The sequence below is a fragment of the Mauremys reevesii genome, linkage group 20 (genome assembly GCF_016161935.1).
Source record: "Mauremys reevesii isolate NIE-2019 linkage group 20, ASM1616193v1, whole genome shotgun sequence".
In the NCBI taxonomy this organism is placed as follows: Eukaryota; Metazoa; Chordata; order Testudines; family Geoemydidae; genus Mauremys; species Mauremys reevesii.
Genome location: NC_052642.1, coordinates 24,569,331 through 24,585,122, shown reverse-complemented (window position 1 = coordinate 24,585,122; position 15,792 = coordinate 24,569,331). Strand labels below are relative to the sequence as shown.

At 41.5% G+C, this 15,792-nt stretch overlaps 1 protein-coding gene across 9 annotated transcripts in view; it reads right to left on the bottom strand.

Annotated features, from left to right (window-relative positions):
• Window positions 1-11,196: 11,196 nt before the first annotated feature.
• INPP5K (inositol polyphosphate-5-phosphatase K) overlaps window positions 11,197-15,792 on the bottom strand; it is a 30,470-nt gene continuing 25,874 nt past the window's right edge. For all 9 annotated transcript variants that reach the window (XM_039507893.1, XM_039507894.1, XM_039507897.1 and 6 more), the window contains 2 exons: window positions 15,110-15,214; window positions 11,197-13,470 (listed from right to left, as the gene is read on the bottom strand). In XM_039507893.1, coding sequence (XP_039363827.1) covers window positions 13,372-13,470; window positions 15,110-15,214 — 204 coding nt within the window. In that variant the 3' untranslated portion in view covers window positions 11,197-13,371. The remainder of the gene's footprint in view (window positions 13,471-15,109; window positions 15,215-15,792) is intronic.

The window sequence follows — 15,792 nt, the reverse complement described above, 5'->3', positions numbered from 1 at the left end:
CCCCACTCCTGCTCTCACACTGCAGAACCTTTCTAGCAGAGATCCCATGATCAGGTTGATTTCCTGCACTACAAATACATTCTGACATCTTCCTAGCTGAACAATTCCACCCTCACAATCCCAGCACCTTTTCACCACTTTTGACTCACTCCTCAAACCTTACCCCACTCCTCCCTTCATTTGTCTCTCCACATAAGATCTTGACAATTTTTCCAAGAGAAAATTGACAATACACAGCATTGACCTCCCTCCTCTCAGCTTCCCTCTCTTTCTCTCCTTCTCCCATCACAGATGCAGTTTTTTGAGAGCTTTCCTCTTCTTGCTGACCCCTTCCCAAACCATCTCCTGATCTCCCTCATGCCCACTCTGATCCCCTCCCTAACTGCACTTAACCTCCCCGCTCTCCTTTGGCTCTTTCCCCTTACAATACAAACATGTTTTAGGCCAGGGGTAGGCAACCTGTGGCACGCGAGCTGATTTTCAGAGGCACTCACACTACCTGGGTCCTGGTCACCGGTCCAGAGGACTCTGCATTTTAATTTAATTTTAAATGAAGCTTCTTAAAAAATTTTAAAACCTTATTTACTTTACATACAACAACAGTTTAGCTATACATTACAGACTTCTAGAAAGAGACCTTCTAAAAACGTTAAAATGTGTTACTGGCATGAGAAACCTTAAATTAGAGTGAATAAATGAAGACTCAGCACACCACTTCTGAAAGGTTGCTGACCCGTTTTAGGCTTTGTCTACACTACATAGCTTTTAGCAACACGGCTGCATCACCACATCTGCTAAAAGTTGTGCGGTGTAGCCGCTGTTTGTTGTCTCTCCCGACGACAAAAAACTTCCATCCCCAATGAGTAGGCTTAGCTTTGTCAGCAGGAGCACACTCCTGCCGACAACGCACTGTTCACACTGGCACTTGTTGCGGCAAAACTTGTGTTTTTCCAGGGAGAGGGGAGGGGTTTAACACCTCTGAAAGACAAAAGTTGTGTCATTCAATTGCCAGTGTAGGCATAGCCTAAGTCTCTCCCAGCTTTTAACAAACAAACAAACCACACCCTTGACCCAGCTTGCCTCTCCCAACCACCTTCCTCTTTTCACTTCTAAGGGCTTGGCTACACTGGAGAGTTGCAGCGCTGCTGGTGGCTTTACAGTGCTGCAACTCACTCACCGTCCACACTTGCAAGGCACTTACAGCGCTGTATCTCCCTGGCTACAGCGCTGGCTGTACTCCACGTCTGCCTGGTGTTGCAGCGCTGGAGTGCCAGTGTAAACAGTGATTAATCTTACTACGCTGTAACTGACCTCCGGAATTTTCCCATAATGCTTTTAACTAAATAACTATTTGTTTTGTTATGATGCCTCTCTTTGTTTTGTTGTGAACTCAGGGCTCCCGGAGCTGCTTATCTAAAAAACAAACACAGCTACTGTTTGCTGTGAATGAGGCAGGCAGGGGGATGAATGTCCACAGCCTAGTGTTTGCTTGAGGAGAGAAACAGCACGGCGAGGGGGGGGAGGGAGGGGAAGGGAGTCAGCCAGAGCAGCTGCTTATCTGGTCTGCAGGCTATTTGAATTTAAGAGTGAATGAGGGGTCGGGGAAGTGGTCAGAATTTGCAAGGCAGGGAGCATGAACGAGGAGGTGAGAGGAGCCGAGGGTTGCACACAGTGTCAGCTCCAAAAATCCACTCTCTCTCCCCCACACGCTTCCTGTCACACTCCACCCCACCCCCCTCTTTTGAAAAGCACTTTGCAGCCACTTGAACGCTGGGATAGCTGCCCATAATGCACCACTCCCAACACCGCTGCAAATGCGGCCACACTGCAGCGCTGGTAGCTGTCAGTGTGGCCACACTCCAGCGCTTTCCCTACACAGCTGTACGAAGACAGCTGTAACTCCCAGCGCTGCACACCTGCAAGTGTGGCCAAACCCTAAGATCATTGAAGGTGCTGTTTACAATCACTGTCTGGAGTGTTTCTCTCCTCCAAGTACATGCTAGACCCTCAGGCTTCCTCCCTGTGTACTCCATCGAAGCCACTCTTGCCAAAGTCTTTAATTACCTCTTTCTAGCAAAACTCAGAAATAGTTTACCAGCATCTCCACAACCTGACAGCCATCTTCCACACTGCCGCCCATGCTCCTTTTCTGGAAACCTTGTGTCTCTGGCCTCCATTACTGTGTCCTTTTCTGATTCTTCTCCTACCTTTCTAATCACTTCTTCAGCATGTACTTCAGAGGATCCTCCTCACCGGCCCCTCCAGCTTTCTATGCAGGTTCCACAGAGCTCTGTCCTTTATCTCTGGGTTCTCGCATCCACAAACACAAATTCAGCTATCAACTCTATGCTTACCACTCACAAAGCTACTTCTCTACTCCAGACTTCTCTTTTCCTGTCCAAACTGAAATCTCAGTCTGTCTCTGACATCTCCTTGTGGATATGCCATCAGTTCAAATTCAAGAAGGCTAAAACAGAACTAATTTTAGCCTCCTCTCCAGCCACCCAAGTCCTCTCAGTTACTTATTTTCTTAACCACCATTCTGCCCGTAATCTGGGTGTTATCTTCAACTTGGATCCCTCTATAGCTCCTCACATTGAGACTAAATCTAAATCTTGCAAATTCTTTCTGCAGAACATCTCTAAGATAAAGGTAATAACAAAATGGTTTTTAAGTACATCAGAAACAGGAAGCCTGCTAAACAACCAGTGGGGCCCCTGGATGATCGAGATACAAAAGGAGCGCTTAAAGACAATAAAGTCATTGTGGAGAAACTAAATGAATTCTTTGCTTCAGTCTTCACAGCTGAGGATGTTAGGGAGATTCCCAAACCTGAGCCGGCTTTTGTAGGTGACAAATCTGAGGAACTGTCACAGATTGAAGTGTCACTAGAGGAGGTTTTGGAATTAATTGATAAACTCAACATTAACAAGTCACCGGGACCAGATGACATTCACCCAAGAGTTCTGAAAGAACTCAAATGTGAAGTTGCAGAACTATTAACTAGGTTTGTAACCTGTCCTTTAAATCGGCTTCTGTACCCAATGACTGGAAGATAGCTAATGTAATGCCAATATTTAAAAAGGGCTCTAGAGGTGATCCCAGCAATTACAGACCGATAAGTCTAACGTCAGTACCGGGCAAATTAGTTGAAATAATAGTAAAGAATAAAATTGTCAAACACCTAGAAGAACATAAGTTGTTGGGAGGGGCGGGGGGGGGGAACATGAGGGGGACGGGAATGACAACCCAACAGCTATCACAAGACTTGAAATAAAATAATGAAAGTTGGTAACACTGAAAAGCAAAGGAAAAAATTAAGCTCATACAGCACTGCAAGGCCCACTGCCTGTCAGATGGGGATCTCCCCTTGATCTTCAAGTTTGGGCTACTACAAATAGGCTCTGAAACTACTTGTAAACCCCAACCCCCTAGATATTCCACAGTGCAACCACCAGCCTTCCAAGTAGGGCGGGCCAATAGCAGCACAGCTGCATGTGCTCTGCTCTCTGCACTAGCTGCCAGTAAACTGCAGGGTGTAAAAATCAAGGTACTGGTTTCTGTATATACAAAGCCGTAAGTCCAGATTTCCTGAGATCTTATCTCTACCTCTGACCTCTCATACAATCTAAATACAATCTAAAGAACACCAATGCAAAGTCCAAAGGGTATTCTTGAAAGCAGGCTCTATGCCTCTTGAATCTGTTTCTTAGGGAAACAATCTTAAACAGGAAACTGGCCACTTTTGGAAAAGCTAGAGCATGCATCTATTTGACCAAGCTTTCCTGATCCATCACAATATGGAAAGGAGGGTGCTCTTTATCTCTCCTAATAAGATTAACGTCTCAATTTAAGATTTATAAAAGTACTCATACTGCAGTGATAGGCACACTATGAATGTATTATAACAAAATATTCTTGGGCTTTGCAGGAGCTCATAGCTATGTACCTGTCACTCATTTATAAACAATAAACATACTCTATACCTACATACACCTCTACTTCGATATAACGCTGTCCTCGGGAGCCAAAAAGTCTTACCGCATAAAAGGTGAAACCACATTATATCAAACTTGCTTTGATCCACCGGAGTGCGCAGCCCCGCCCCTCCAGAGCACTGCTTTACCACATTATATCCGAATTCATGTTATATCGGGTCGCGTTATATCGAGGTAGAGGTGTATTGTGCATATAGTTAGGCTATGAAAAACATACTCTATTACTTTAACCTTATCCTCCTGGCCCCTTTGCTGGTCTCTCTACCAGTTATGTCTGCTCTTTAACAAAGATAGTCCCTGTCCCCAAGAGTCACTTACTATACATCTGTATAGCATCACTGCACAACAGAACTCTTACCTGACTTGGGTCTCTACATGCTATTCTAATACAAACAATTTTACCACCACCTTTTAAAAATGCTCCTGTATTTATTAAATATAAGAATTGTTGTAATGTCCATCTAGCCTGGTATGTGTCTCCAACAGTGGCCAATTTTTCTTCTGAAGAGTAATACTGCACTTTATTGTGCAATGCTGTACCATAACGAGAAGCTTTCTTACCTCAGACAGTGATCAATTTATGCCCTACTGTATGATTGCTCAGTTTTAAAATTCTAAGAATTATCTGGTGTGCAGATATTGTGTTATCTTTCATTTTGTTGGGTGGTGTGTGGTGGAGGGGAAGAGGAAGAGCAGCTCATAAAAACTGTAAGAAAGGTATAAAAGCTTCCTTATACTCCGAAACCCATACACATTTTTGGGTCAGCTGAGCTTGCTCATGAAACCTTATTGTTGCCCCGTTTCGACCTGATTAGGTAGGCAAAGTTTGGGGACAGAAATTGGTGATAGTAAATAAACAAAACTGCATCAAAGAATGTACAATGTCCTGTGTTTGAACATGGAGGGAATCAAAGAGCAAGAAACAGCTTGTTGTGGTCACAACACCAAGAGCACTCTTTTAGCCTGCACCACAACACAAAAACTGCTTCCCAGGTTTCTTCCAGGGTCAACCATTTGCTGTCAGCTGCTTGTTTAGGCTCTCTCTCTCTCTCAGGCTATGTCTACACTACAGATTTTACAGCAGCAGCCTTCTGTGTAGCCACTCAGTGCCAACAGGAGAGCTCTCTTTGGCATAATTACACCACCCCCAATGAGCAGTGGTAACTACATTGGTAGGAGAGTGTCTTCTACTGACACAGCGCTGTCCATACCGGCACTTTTGTTGGTGAAACTTATGTCGGTTGGGGAGTGGGTTTTTTTCCAGACCTGACTGACAAAAGTTTTACTGACAATAGTGCTAGTGTAGAGACAGCCTCAGTCTGTTCTTATCTGACTCCCGTTTCTGATCTCTCTTCCACCACCCTCCCTACACCTGTACCCAAAACAACAGTCAGTCAAAATCTCCTGGGCAAGTTCAAAAATCTCTTTTGTTTCAGGTGGAGTTTATGGTTATGTTACTTAAAGGGTGAGTTCACATCTAACAATTGCCATGGGTTTTAACTCAACCCATTACAAGATTTCACCCAGCTCAAACATTATTTTTGGCGTTTCCTAATTTGAATGCTTAACAATGCAAACACTATTCACAACAGGTGGGTTTTGTTTTTAAAGAAAAAAATCCATAATTTTGTTTTCTGGCTTGACACCATTGGGACCATATATCCTCTGCAAGGTACAATGAAAACTGAAACAAGGGATTCCTGTGGAGCCCTTGCTTTATTCAATACGTGTCTTATGCAACTGAAACATTATGTCAAGTGCATAGTTTTTTATCATGTAAGCCAGTATGCACTGAATGAAGCAAAGCTTCTATGTGCTCTTTACTACAAAGAGAATGAGACTGTTCTTTAACTGCATGTCATATTGCTCAGTTAGCCATGTATCCACATACACCCTTCCTTTGCTTAGAAGAAAGTAAACAGTGTTTAAAAAATTGGACCCTGGGTGCAAAGAATGCATGAAATTAAATTGTCACCTCTTCTCATAAGTCAAGCAAATAAACCAGTTTTCAGCTGAACACTCAGCATTTCTGACTAAAGGCTATTTCACTGCCAGCTTTCTAACACCAGCTTATTCAGTATTAGAGCTGCTAAAAATAAAATATTTTTTTAAATGGAAAGTGAATTTTTGTTTTGCTACTACTCACTCAGGTGAACTGTTTTTGCCTGGGAAAGTTAGAGATTAAATTCTGGGTAGTGACCAGACCTGGAAAAGTTCTGCCTGAAAAATGAAAACTAAGTTGTAGGCACATGACATTAAGTCACCCATGCCCTTCAAGGAATCTTAGCAAACTTCTCCAACAAAGCAAAGCAAAACAAAACAACAGTGGACAGAGTTCATAGTCACAGGAAGGTGAGTGAAAACTGATGCTTATAAATGAAAGGCTTAGGCAAACTTAACTGTAGCTGTCACTAGCATTCTGACTATATTTACCATGCAATCTGGAGAAAAAATATGAAAACAACTAGGGCCCATTGGCTGTGCGGCACGTACAAAACATTACTAGAGCTTGCCACTAGCATGGTTAGAACATTGTTGCATAAAAACGTGTGTCTGTCTGTACAACTTCTGAGATGAAAAAAGCTTCTTTGATAATTTAGTTTTTCAAGGAAGGACATTCCCTCGCTGCAACTTTTTTTTTTTAAAACCACACACTTCGATCAAACACATTTCTCCTTCTTGTTCAAGTCTAAGAGCATGTCTACACTTACGAGTGCTACAGCTGCAGCACATGTGGTGAAAATGCTCTCTGCTGACAGGAGAGAGATCTCCCATTAGCATAAAAATCCACTCTCGCAAGAGGCAGACACTACATCGCCAGAAGAAGCTCTCCTACCAGCATAGGGCTGTGCACACTAGCGCTTACACCAGCGTAATTTATGTTGCTCAAGGGGGTGGTTTATTCACACTCCTGTGTGACAGAAATTATGCCAGCATAAGATGTAATGTAGACAGAGTCTAAATGTTACCATGGATGGGGACTAAGGGAAAAGACACCATCCCTTCTATCTCTAATACCAATAATTTATTAGCATTCATATAGGGACTCATCTTCAAGGTGCTTTTACAAACATTTATTCAAACTTCTTCCCCTCCTTGAGCCAAAGGAGAGCCTCCTGCTCTCCATTGACAGTACCTCCCCCAGCAGTGAGCCTGGAAGCCAATGGCCCCCAAACTTTTCATGGTCATGCCCCCCATGCACGCCCCTGGAAGTCAGGGCTGCAGCTTCAGGGGTGTGTGTGTGGACATGGCCAAGTGGGCTGAGGCTGGGGATGGGCCGGGAGCAGATCCACAGCTCGGAATTGAGGCCAAAGTAGCGATGGGAGCGGAGCATGAAAGGGTGGTGCTCCCTCCCCACCGCCCTGTGGGGCTGGCCTGAGCCTGCCATGCCCCCCCATAGGGGGTGTGCCCCAGTTTGGAGAGCACTGCTAAGCAAAAAGCAACTTCCTGCCCCCATGTGCATCCTGCTCCACTCCCAGCTGTTCACTCTCCATTAAGCTGCCCACTCCCTTCCAGGGGTTTCCCAGCCAGAGAAAAGGACAAACTTCCGATATACAATGGACAGAGGGCTCAAATCCAGAGGAAGGTGAGGACTGACTGTCTCTGGAGCGCTGATCTATCGCCACCTTCCCCTAGCCACAAATCTGCCCCCCGTCTGCCACTCTAACCCATACTACTCATGAAAGTGTGGGTCATTTTTTAAAAACCAGGCCCTAAATGTTAGTCCTGGAGTGGTATTTGTAGCAATTTGGCTCTAAAACAGCTGTATCCTGCATTAGAGACCACACTAAAGTACTTTCCTCATTTTAAAAAAACCCCTGAAACTTCAAACCAAAGACTTCTCTTCTACAGTCTGAAACAATTTTTCTGCCTATTTAAGGAGCAGAACAAATGAGCTCAGTGATGCCACCTTGTGGCTTACTTCTCTTGTTGATCATTAATAAATGCTAGAAATTGAAAATGAAAATTGTATTGGTTTGCAGTCAACTGACCTCAACAAATCTGGTGTATGGCAGAGATGGAAACACTTATCAGAGATTGGATTACATTCACAATTCTAATATGCACTTATACTATTTTAAGTACAAGTGGTCTGTTTTATAGACTCTTGCCAGGTTCTATTAAAAGAGTAATTTTATTATAAGGCACACAGTAATTCATGTTACATCACATCTTTATAAAATCCTAGAGATTATGGAGATTTTCTTGTTAAATAGGAACAAAATATTAAAACAAGATCGGATCAAACTTTATAGACTAACCAAATAATATATATGTTGCATATTGGTCTATCTACACTCAACTTCCTGTAACTTCAATAGGATTCCAACCATATGTACATTTTAATACTTTTAGAATTGTAGTAATTCTGAAAATCTCAGAAAGAGAATGCAACTATAAAACAATCCTAGCACAACATTACGTAGACTTTAAACTGCTGTAACACATTGATCAATTCTGCATTAGGAATCAGAGCTAGGTTTCATGATGGGCAGCTAAATGTATAGCAGTGGTAAAATAAGATGTTATACAATATATAAAATATGGGAGGTGAAGATGCAGAAACTGTCATTATATGAAATGACATTAGATCCTCATCTTGTATTACACTTAGTTGGCCAACTTATCTCAAACAAGACATACCAGAAATAGAAAAGAGCCAATGGAAATGGAACGAGGAGACAGCAGGGTTGGAGATTTTTATATGAAACAAAATTAAAATGATTAGGACTAAAGTTTGGAAAAGTAAGGAAATATGTTGTCTGCCAGCTGGGCTCCTATTTATCATGTATAAGAGGAGGGCAGTATGAAATCAGAAAGGCAAAAAAGCACCGAGAGTATTTGGAAAAAAAACCCAAACACAACCAAACTTGTAACTAATGAACCATGTGCCATTTGTATTAGCCAGTTTTGGATAAACAAAATACAACAGACTATATATTCCAGCAATTTCTGAGAGTTAGGGTCACCTTATTTTCATCAGATACATTGCTTACCTCATAATTCTATCTTTCCCCAAAGAACTGTGAATTATCCAGGTTTTTTATTATGTTTGAACTTACATTTAAGATCTGAAAATCTTAAATGTGCTTTCATCTTCTCCCATACTAGCTAAGAAGGTATTTTACTCCAGGTTTGCAAGATGTTGTCTACAGAGCGTGAAAGACTTAAGTAAGCCTCATCCATGGGCCATTTCTTCTCATACTTACTGATCAGAAGTTACATCTAAAGTCATCAATCAGCAAAGTTCCGAAATCTGTTAGGAAATCTGTTCAAATCTGAATGTATTACTTAGGGCTTGTCAACACTTAAAACTTGTAAATCCTGTAACACTGTAATGCTTAGTGAAGACGCTAAGTAGGCCGACTGGAGAACTTTTCCCGTTGGCGGCAGTAGCTATGTTGACAGGAAAAGCCGTTCTGTCGACATAGCACTATCTACACCTGGGGTTAGGTTTGTATAACTACGTTGGTCAGGGGTGTGGATTTTCCATACCCCTGAGTGACGTAGTTACAGCAACATAAGTTGGTAGTGTAGATGAAGCCTAAGACTTCTATTTCACTAATTTATAAAGTTTTGGAAGGGGATTAAAACAGCTGCACAGTATACGGAAGCCCTTTATGATGCTATTTAAAGAAAAGTTTCCTGAAAACTACCCTATTTCCTTCAGGGATTCAGAAAATTCAAACACCACCACCATACCAGGTCAAATGTATTCCTGATATAACCAGGGATAAATCCAGTAAAGTAAATGGACCTGTCCTTGGGTTAACTAGGGCTGAATTTGCACATACTTGCCACCCACATGGAGTATATACTTTTTCTGTTGAACTACCAGAAACCTTCTTGCTGACTGGACTTATCCAGAACTTCGAAGTGCTACAAAACCAATGACACTAATGTGTGTAAAAAACACCTTTCCCCTAACTCAAGGTTTCTGATAGAAGAACGCTTCAGCCTTATGTGGAAGACCAGATTAAAGTAGTTTCCTTCTGCCTACAACTTGCAGTCTGAAATTCAATACTACTCAACAGACCCAACCCACTCCAGGCAAGCACCTCTTGCTTTTGCTCTATATATCCAGCATTCTAAACATTTTAAAGTTTCATATGATTTTTGTACTCAGACACCCTTATAGTTGAAGGACTTTCTGGCCCTTTAGGATCCAGTTCAGAGGGAGGGACATTAAATACAGAACTCCTTCAAAGGGGAGAATTTTATTTCAAGATAAATCCATTTTCTCCAAAGGAGAATTACATTACCCCTTGGGCCCTTCTTTGGAATGATTGAGTCCCTTACAGTGTATTTATTACTACCCCTCTGCAGAATCATCTCTTAAAATACAAGTATCCAACTGCACACCAAAAATGGTTATCAAGGGTTTGTGTGAAAATCATTACAATACAGGGGAGAATTCCTCCCAGGTTCCCCCCGAAAAAATCAGTCTTCAATTGTTTAACATACAAGAAGTGATTAATGCACTTCATGGACTCTTCATTACCAAGACTCATTTCAGACAGACACGCAGTGCATTAAAGTAAATGGATTTAAAAGCCATTTCTAAATATTATACAAGTAAAATTAGTATTTAAGAAAAAATTAAATTCCACCAAGAAGCTGCATGACACTGGTCACAAAATATTCTTTAAAAATCCTTTAGGGATCAAGGTAACAGACAAAATTTAGAATTAATTTGCTACTGTATGTACAGTGCCTAACAAAGGAATCTATAAAAGTGATACAAAGCTCCTCACCAAGATCCCAGCATATTCAAGTCTTATGTAGTTAGTGGATAAAGATCTTACTGTTGGAAAAGCCCACAACAGATGTGATTTCAATCAGAGTCCTGTGACATGAAGCCCTAAATTTATAAGGAGCACCTTCCAACTCCAATAATTGATCAACGGTCAGCCCTCAAGTGGTGTTAAGAAGCAGGGGGTGTTGGGAGCCATGTAAACTTACCTGTGTCAGTGTTCAGCTCCTAAAATATCCACAAAGATGCCCACAAATTCAATGTGTGTCTGAGCAGCAGAAACTGGATTTTGGTCCCTGCCCTATCACCAGCTGTGGTCGGGAATTTGAAGAACTCAGTTCCCTAGTTTTTTTTATTTTCCCCATGAACCTCCTCATGGAAAGCATGAAAACAGATTTATACAATCAATTTCAAATTCAGAAAAAAAGAGCTTAAAAACTACAGTTAGTTTTTTGTGATGCAGTAGGGGCATTTAGTATATTTCTATTGAAAACGAAAATTTTGAAAAAAGTTCTCTTTAGTGTAAAGCAATTTTCACACAACAATGGTACAAATAGGACAATACAACAATCTCATTTTATAGCAGACGATCAACATTATTACATTTTTCATGTTTTATCCTTAAGAGCTGTATTAATTCTTGTGCTGGCATACAATATCTTCCACCCCCACACTTGCTGCTGGCAAGTGAACAGTTCCCAGTGCCAAAGCATTAAGTTCCGACACCTGACTATATGGGAACTAGAAACCTCAAAAACTAGGTGGTCTTTAATCCAAAAAGCTCTTGACAAGCTAACCAGAGCATTCTACATGCTGCTGTTTCCAAAGCTTAAAGCTAAGGCCTTCTTAACCCAGAACATCTTATACACCAGCCATAACTACAGCACCTTAAGACAGATTCAATTACCAGGGAATTCACTTTCTAATTCCAAAGGCCATGTCTACACTAGCGAGCTTACAGCGGCACAGCTCTACCGATACAACTATGCCGCTGCAAGATCGCTCATGTAGCCCTCTATGCCAACAGAAGAGAGCTCTCTCATCAACGTAATAAAGCCACCTCCATGAGCGGGGGTAGCTATGTTGGCGGGAGAAGCTCTCCTGCCAACATAGCACTGTCCACACCAGCATGTCTGTCATTGTAACTTATGTAATTCAGGGGTGTTTTATATACAAATTTAAATAAATTATACCAACAAAAGTGGTAGCGTAGACAAGCCCTAAGATAGCTAGCCAAGGTTTCAAGACTATGAGCAGGAAGGAATCCATCCTGTTTCCCCCACCCAGTCTCCAAAAATATATACACCAATGTCTTTTGGTTCTACAGCTCCTTTTCCTGATCTGAGTTTTGTATTTTCACTATTGCCATTATTTACAATGCACTGAGAGATAACTAACATCAATTACTTATCACAAGTTTGTATGTTACTGAAGTTGTGTACCCCCTGTAAAAAGCAGAGAATGGCAGCAAGGAATCACAACAAGTACCCTTTACTGGCTCTGCAATCTAAGGGTCTATGGAGATTTATGAATGGCCTCCAAAAGTTTCATATAACTTTCATACCCCTTCCTCCCCAGCAAATTAATTGCAATAAGATAACAAACCATCTATTTTTTTTAAGCTTCTTTTAATATAATTTAACAGCTGGAAAGGAGGAGTTAGCATGTGACCAATCAGCTCTTTGCCAATAAGTGCTCCATGGACCACAATTTGAGAACTATTTTAATGTCATTAAGCAACAGCATTTAAAAACAAATTTATTTCTGAAACCACATGATACTGGATTGACTCCAAGTTGCCGGCTAGTACAAAAAGGTCTTTCTTGTCCATGGGGATAATAGGCAAATTCCTCTATGATTTTCATTACCAATGAAAGAGGCATCAGAAATCAAGTAAAAGTTTGGTTTGCTGGATATGTACTTGTCTTTAACATTTCGAGCAGGAAAATTATTCAGAAAGATTATTATTGAAATGTGGGGCAGAACGTAAAAGGAGTCAAAAGTCAAAGGAAAAATCCATGTGACCCATATACGTTGTTTTCATATTACTTCTGTTGCCCCATAGTTGGTTGCTTCCAAAGATATCATTTGCTAACATTTATTCATCAAATTTAAAAAATACTTTAAAATAAACTCAATAATTGTATATCTAATAAATAACACTTTGTTTTTTAAATAATTTCACTTAAATTCTGAAACACTAAAAAAATAAAATAAAAATCAGTCAACTGCATGGTTACTAAAATATCTCCTACAAAAAAAAGCAGGAAAGCAGCAGACTTGGAAGCTGCTGCAGAATGCAACTACTTCAGATTAAATCACTGGAACAGAGATTTCCACTATGATCTCATGTTGGCCAGCACTGATCAGGAGCTGTCATTAGTGGTCCTGCATGGAACCAGGGCTCTAGAGAGTTACCTCCTATGATGACAACAGAAAGAGTCATTTCCACAAGAAATTACTTTCTATAAAGCTTTAAGTCTATGATCTGAACAGCCCTACCTGTGGGACCCTTTGCACTGCCTGACTCCATCTCCTACAGAAGAAGGTCTATAATTGCTAAGACACAGGGAAGGTAAGCATCTCTGACACCTGAATCAATATCACTAAGTTCTGACTTCAGAACTCATCATATGGCTTGGGACTGTGAGGTTTCTCTATGCCATTGATGTTTTCCTGTGCCAGTTCCTTCTCTGCTGATCTCCTGCTTGGCTGAATCTAAAAGAAAAGGAACATGTTTTTAAAAGTTGACATTTGACACACATTTAGGAACAGTGTTATTCTAACAGTCAATATACAATTAAATGAATTAGATGTCCCACACAGACTTCCTCAGAACTGAGACAAGTAGTACAAATAGATTCTATTTGGTGATGAATGTTTCATTGACGTAACTATTTGAAAGTATAGGGAAAATTTTAAACTTGCGCACTAAGGCTCTGACTATATAACATGAAAAAAGCAAAGGCATGCCAAACAACATTCTTGCTTGAGTTTGCCAGACCTATACAGTATGTTGTGCCTCCACACAACTGAGAGCCACACTGCAAAAGCAGATTGTATTGGTTGGTTGCAACCCATAGGAAATCTTTAGCTCACATCCAGCTGATGTTGCTGCAGTCTGCAACATTTTCTCCCTGATATGGGCAGGAAGCCACAAATGTTGCAGATTCCCCAATTCAGGCAGTCCTCTTCACTAGAGCCCTGCGCGGATACAAAATCTGTATCCGCATCTGATCCGCCAACATGGTCCATGGATATAAAGCGGATATATTCAGATCTGCAGGGCTCTACTCTTCACTCCATCCCACAATGTAGTACTTTGAGTTTGAAAACCTCCCAAAAGCCCCTGCTCCCAAGAATAGTGCTGACACTGATGTTTCAAGCATCCCAGAGTACACAGCCCCAGCTGCAAGACAGATTACATATGGATATGTCAAAATGATTCTGGCAAAGAACGCTGGTTTAGGGACAAGCAAGAAACAGCCATTTCATGTAGTCTACACACTTGCAACGTTTTCCTCAGATAGATAGCCTGCTGTTTACGTTTCAGTGTACGTGTATTTCTACAGTCTGTGAGGATGGGCCACCTCCTCAGAGATGAACAAAAGAAAGGTCAGAGGTACAATGAACGCCTGGAGATGCAACTAAAAAGACCAGTCATCTGGAAAACACTGCTGTAGAAATGTCCTATAGGAGTAGCTAAGGGGAGCTGAGTGATGACCCGGCAGTCAGAAACCAGGTAAGTCTTTGAAAATCAGGTTAAATTCCCATCTTTCTGTGGGCCAGGCATCTAGGTGACAGAAGGCCTGAGGTTTCATGAACTGGAGCCTATGTGTGAGAGAACCAGTTGTGCCTTATTTCGCTATGACATTCAGATAGAATAGATACTCAGATTGCTTCTAGGCATTAGTACCTTTCTTTGCTTGAGGTTTACCACTACATTTCCCTTTTACATCTCACACAATGCACAATTAACCTGTGGAACTCATTGTCATGAGGATGTTGTGATGGCCAAAGGTATAACTGGGCTCAAAAAAAGAACTAGGTAAGTTCATGGAGGACAGGTCCATCAATGGTATTAACCAAGATGGTAGAGGATGTAACCCCATGCTCAGGGCAATCCTAAACATCTGATTGCCAGAAACCAGGAAGGGAAGACGGGTGGATCTCTCCAAAATTGCCCTGTTCTGTATACTCCCCCTGAAGCTTTGTTGGAGACAGGACACTAAGCTAGGTGGACCATTGGTCTGATCCAATATGGCAGTTCATATGTTTTCACAAACATCCAGCTGCACATACTAGGAAAGGCACACAAAACTCCTTCAGCATTATCCAAAACTCCAGAACATTTTACCTGGAAGGGCTGGCTCATACCAGCTATAGACTGCATATTATGGCTATAATAACAAAGGAGAAACTCTCCTCCTGCATGGGGGATCTCATCAGCACTGATGTAAACCTGTCAATATGAAAGAAGGAAGATAATCAGCAATTCCACTGACAAAGCAATTAATAAAAAGCAGCCTTTACCATCCACTAGAACTAGATCATAAAGCCTTTACAACAGATCCACTGTATACGTGTAAATGAGGGAGGGAGAAAAGGCAGTTCTTAACACTTCGTTCAGGGGCTAGAACTTTCTCTCTTCCAGGAAAGCACAAAAATGCTCAGTCTTATTATGCTGCAGGTCTCCGCAAAGGCTTCTCTCTCCGCTCATGATATGCCAGAGAGATGAAGTCATGGGCTGCCACTCATTACCTCACAATCTCTATTTTGGCTCAACTTTTTGTACGCTGACAATCTCCCACTCAGTAAGACAAGGTGGGTGAGGTAATATCTTCTATTGGACCAACTTCTGTTGGTGAGAGAGACCAACTTTCAAGCCACACAGAGCTCTTCTTCAGTACTCCAAGCATCACAGCTAAATGCAAGGTGGAACAGGTTGTTTAGCTTAAGTAGTCAGCACATATTTTAAGGGACCATTCAAGGTAGAGTGGCCCGTTAACAACTTTTGTCCTACAACTGCAGAGGACTGGG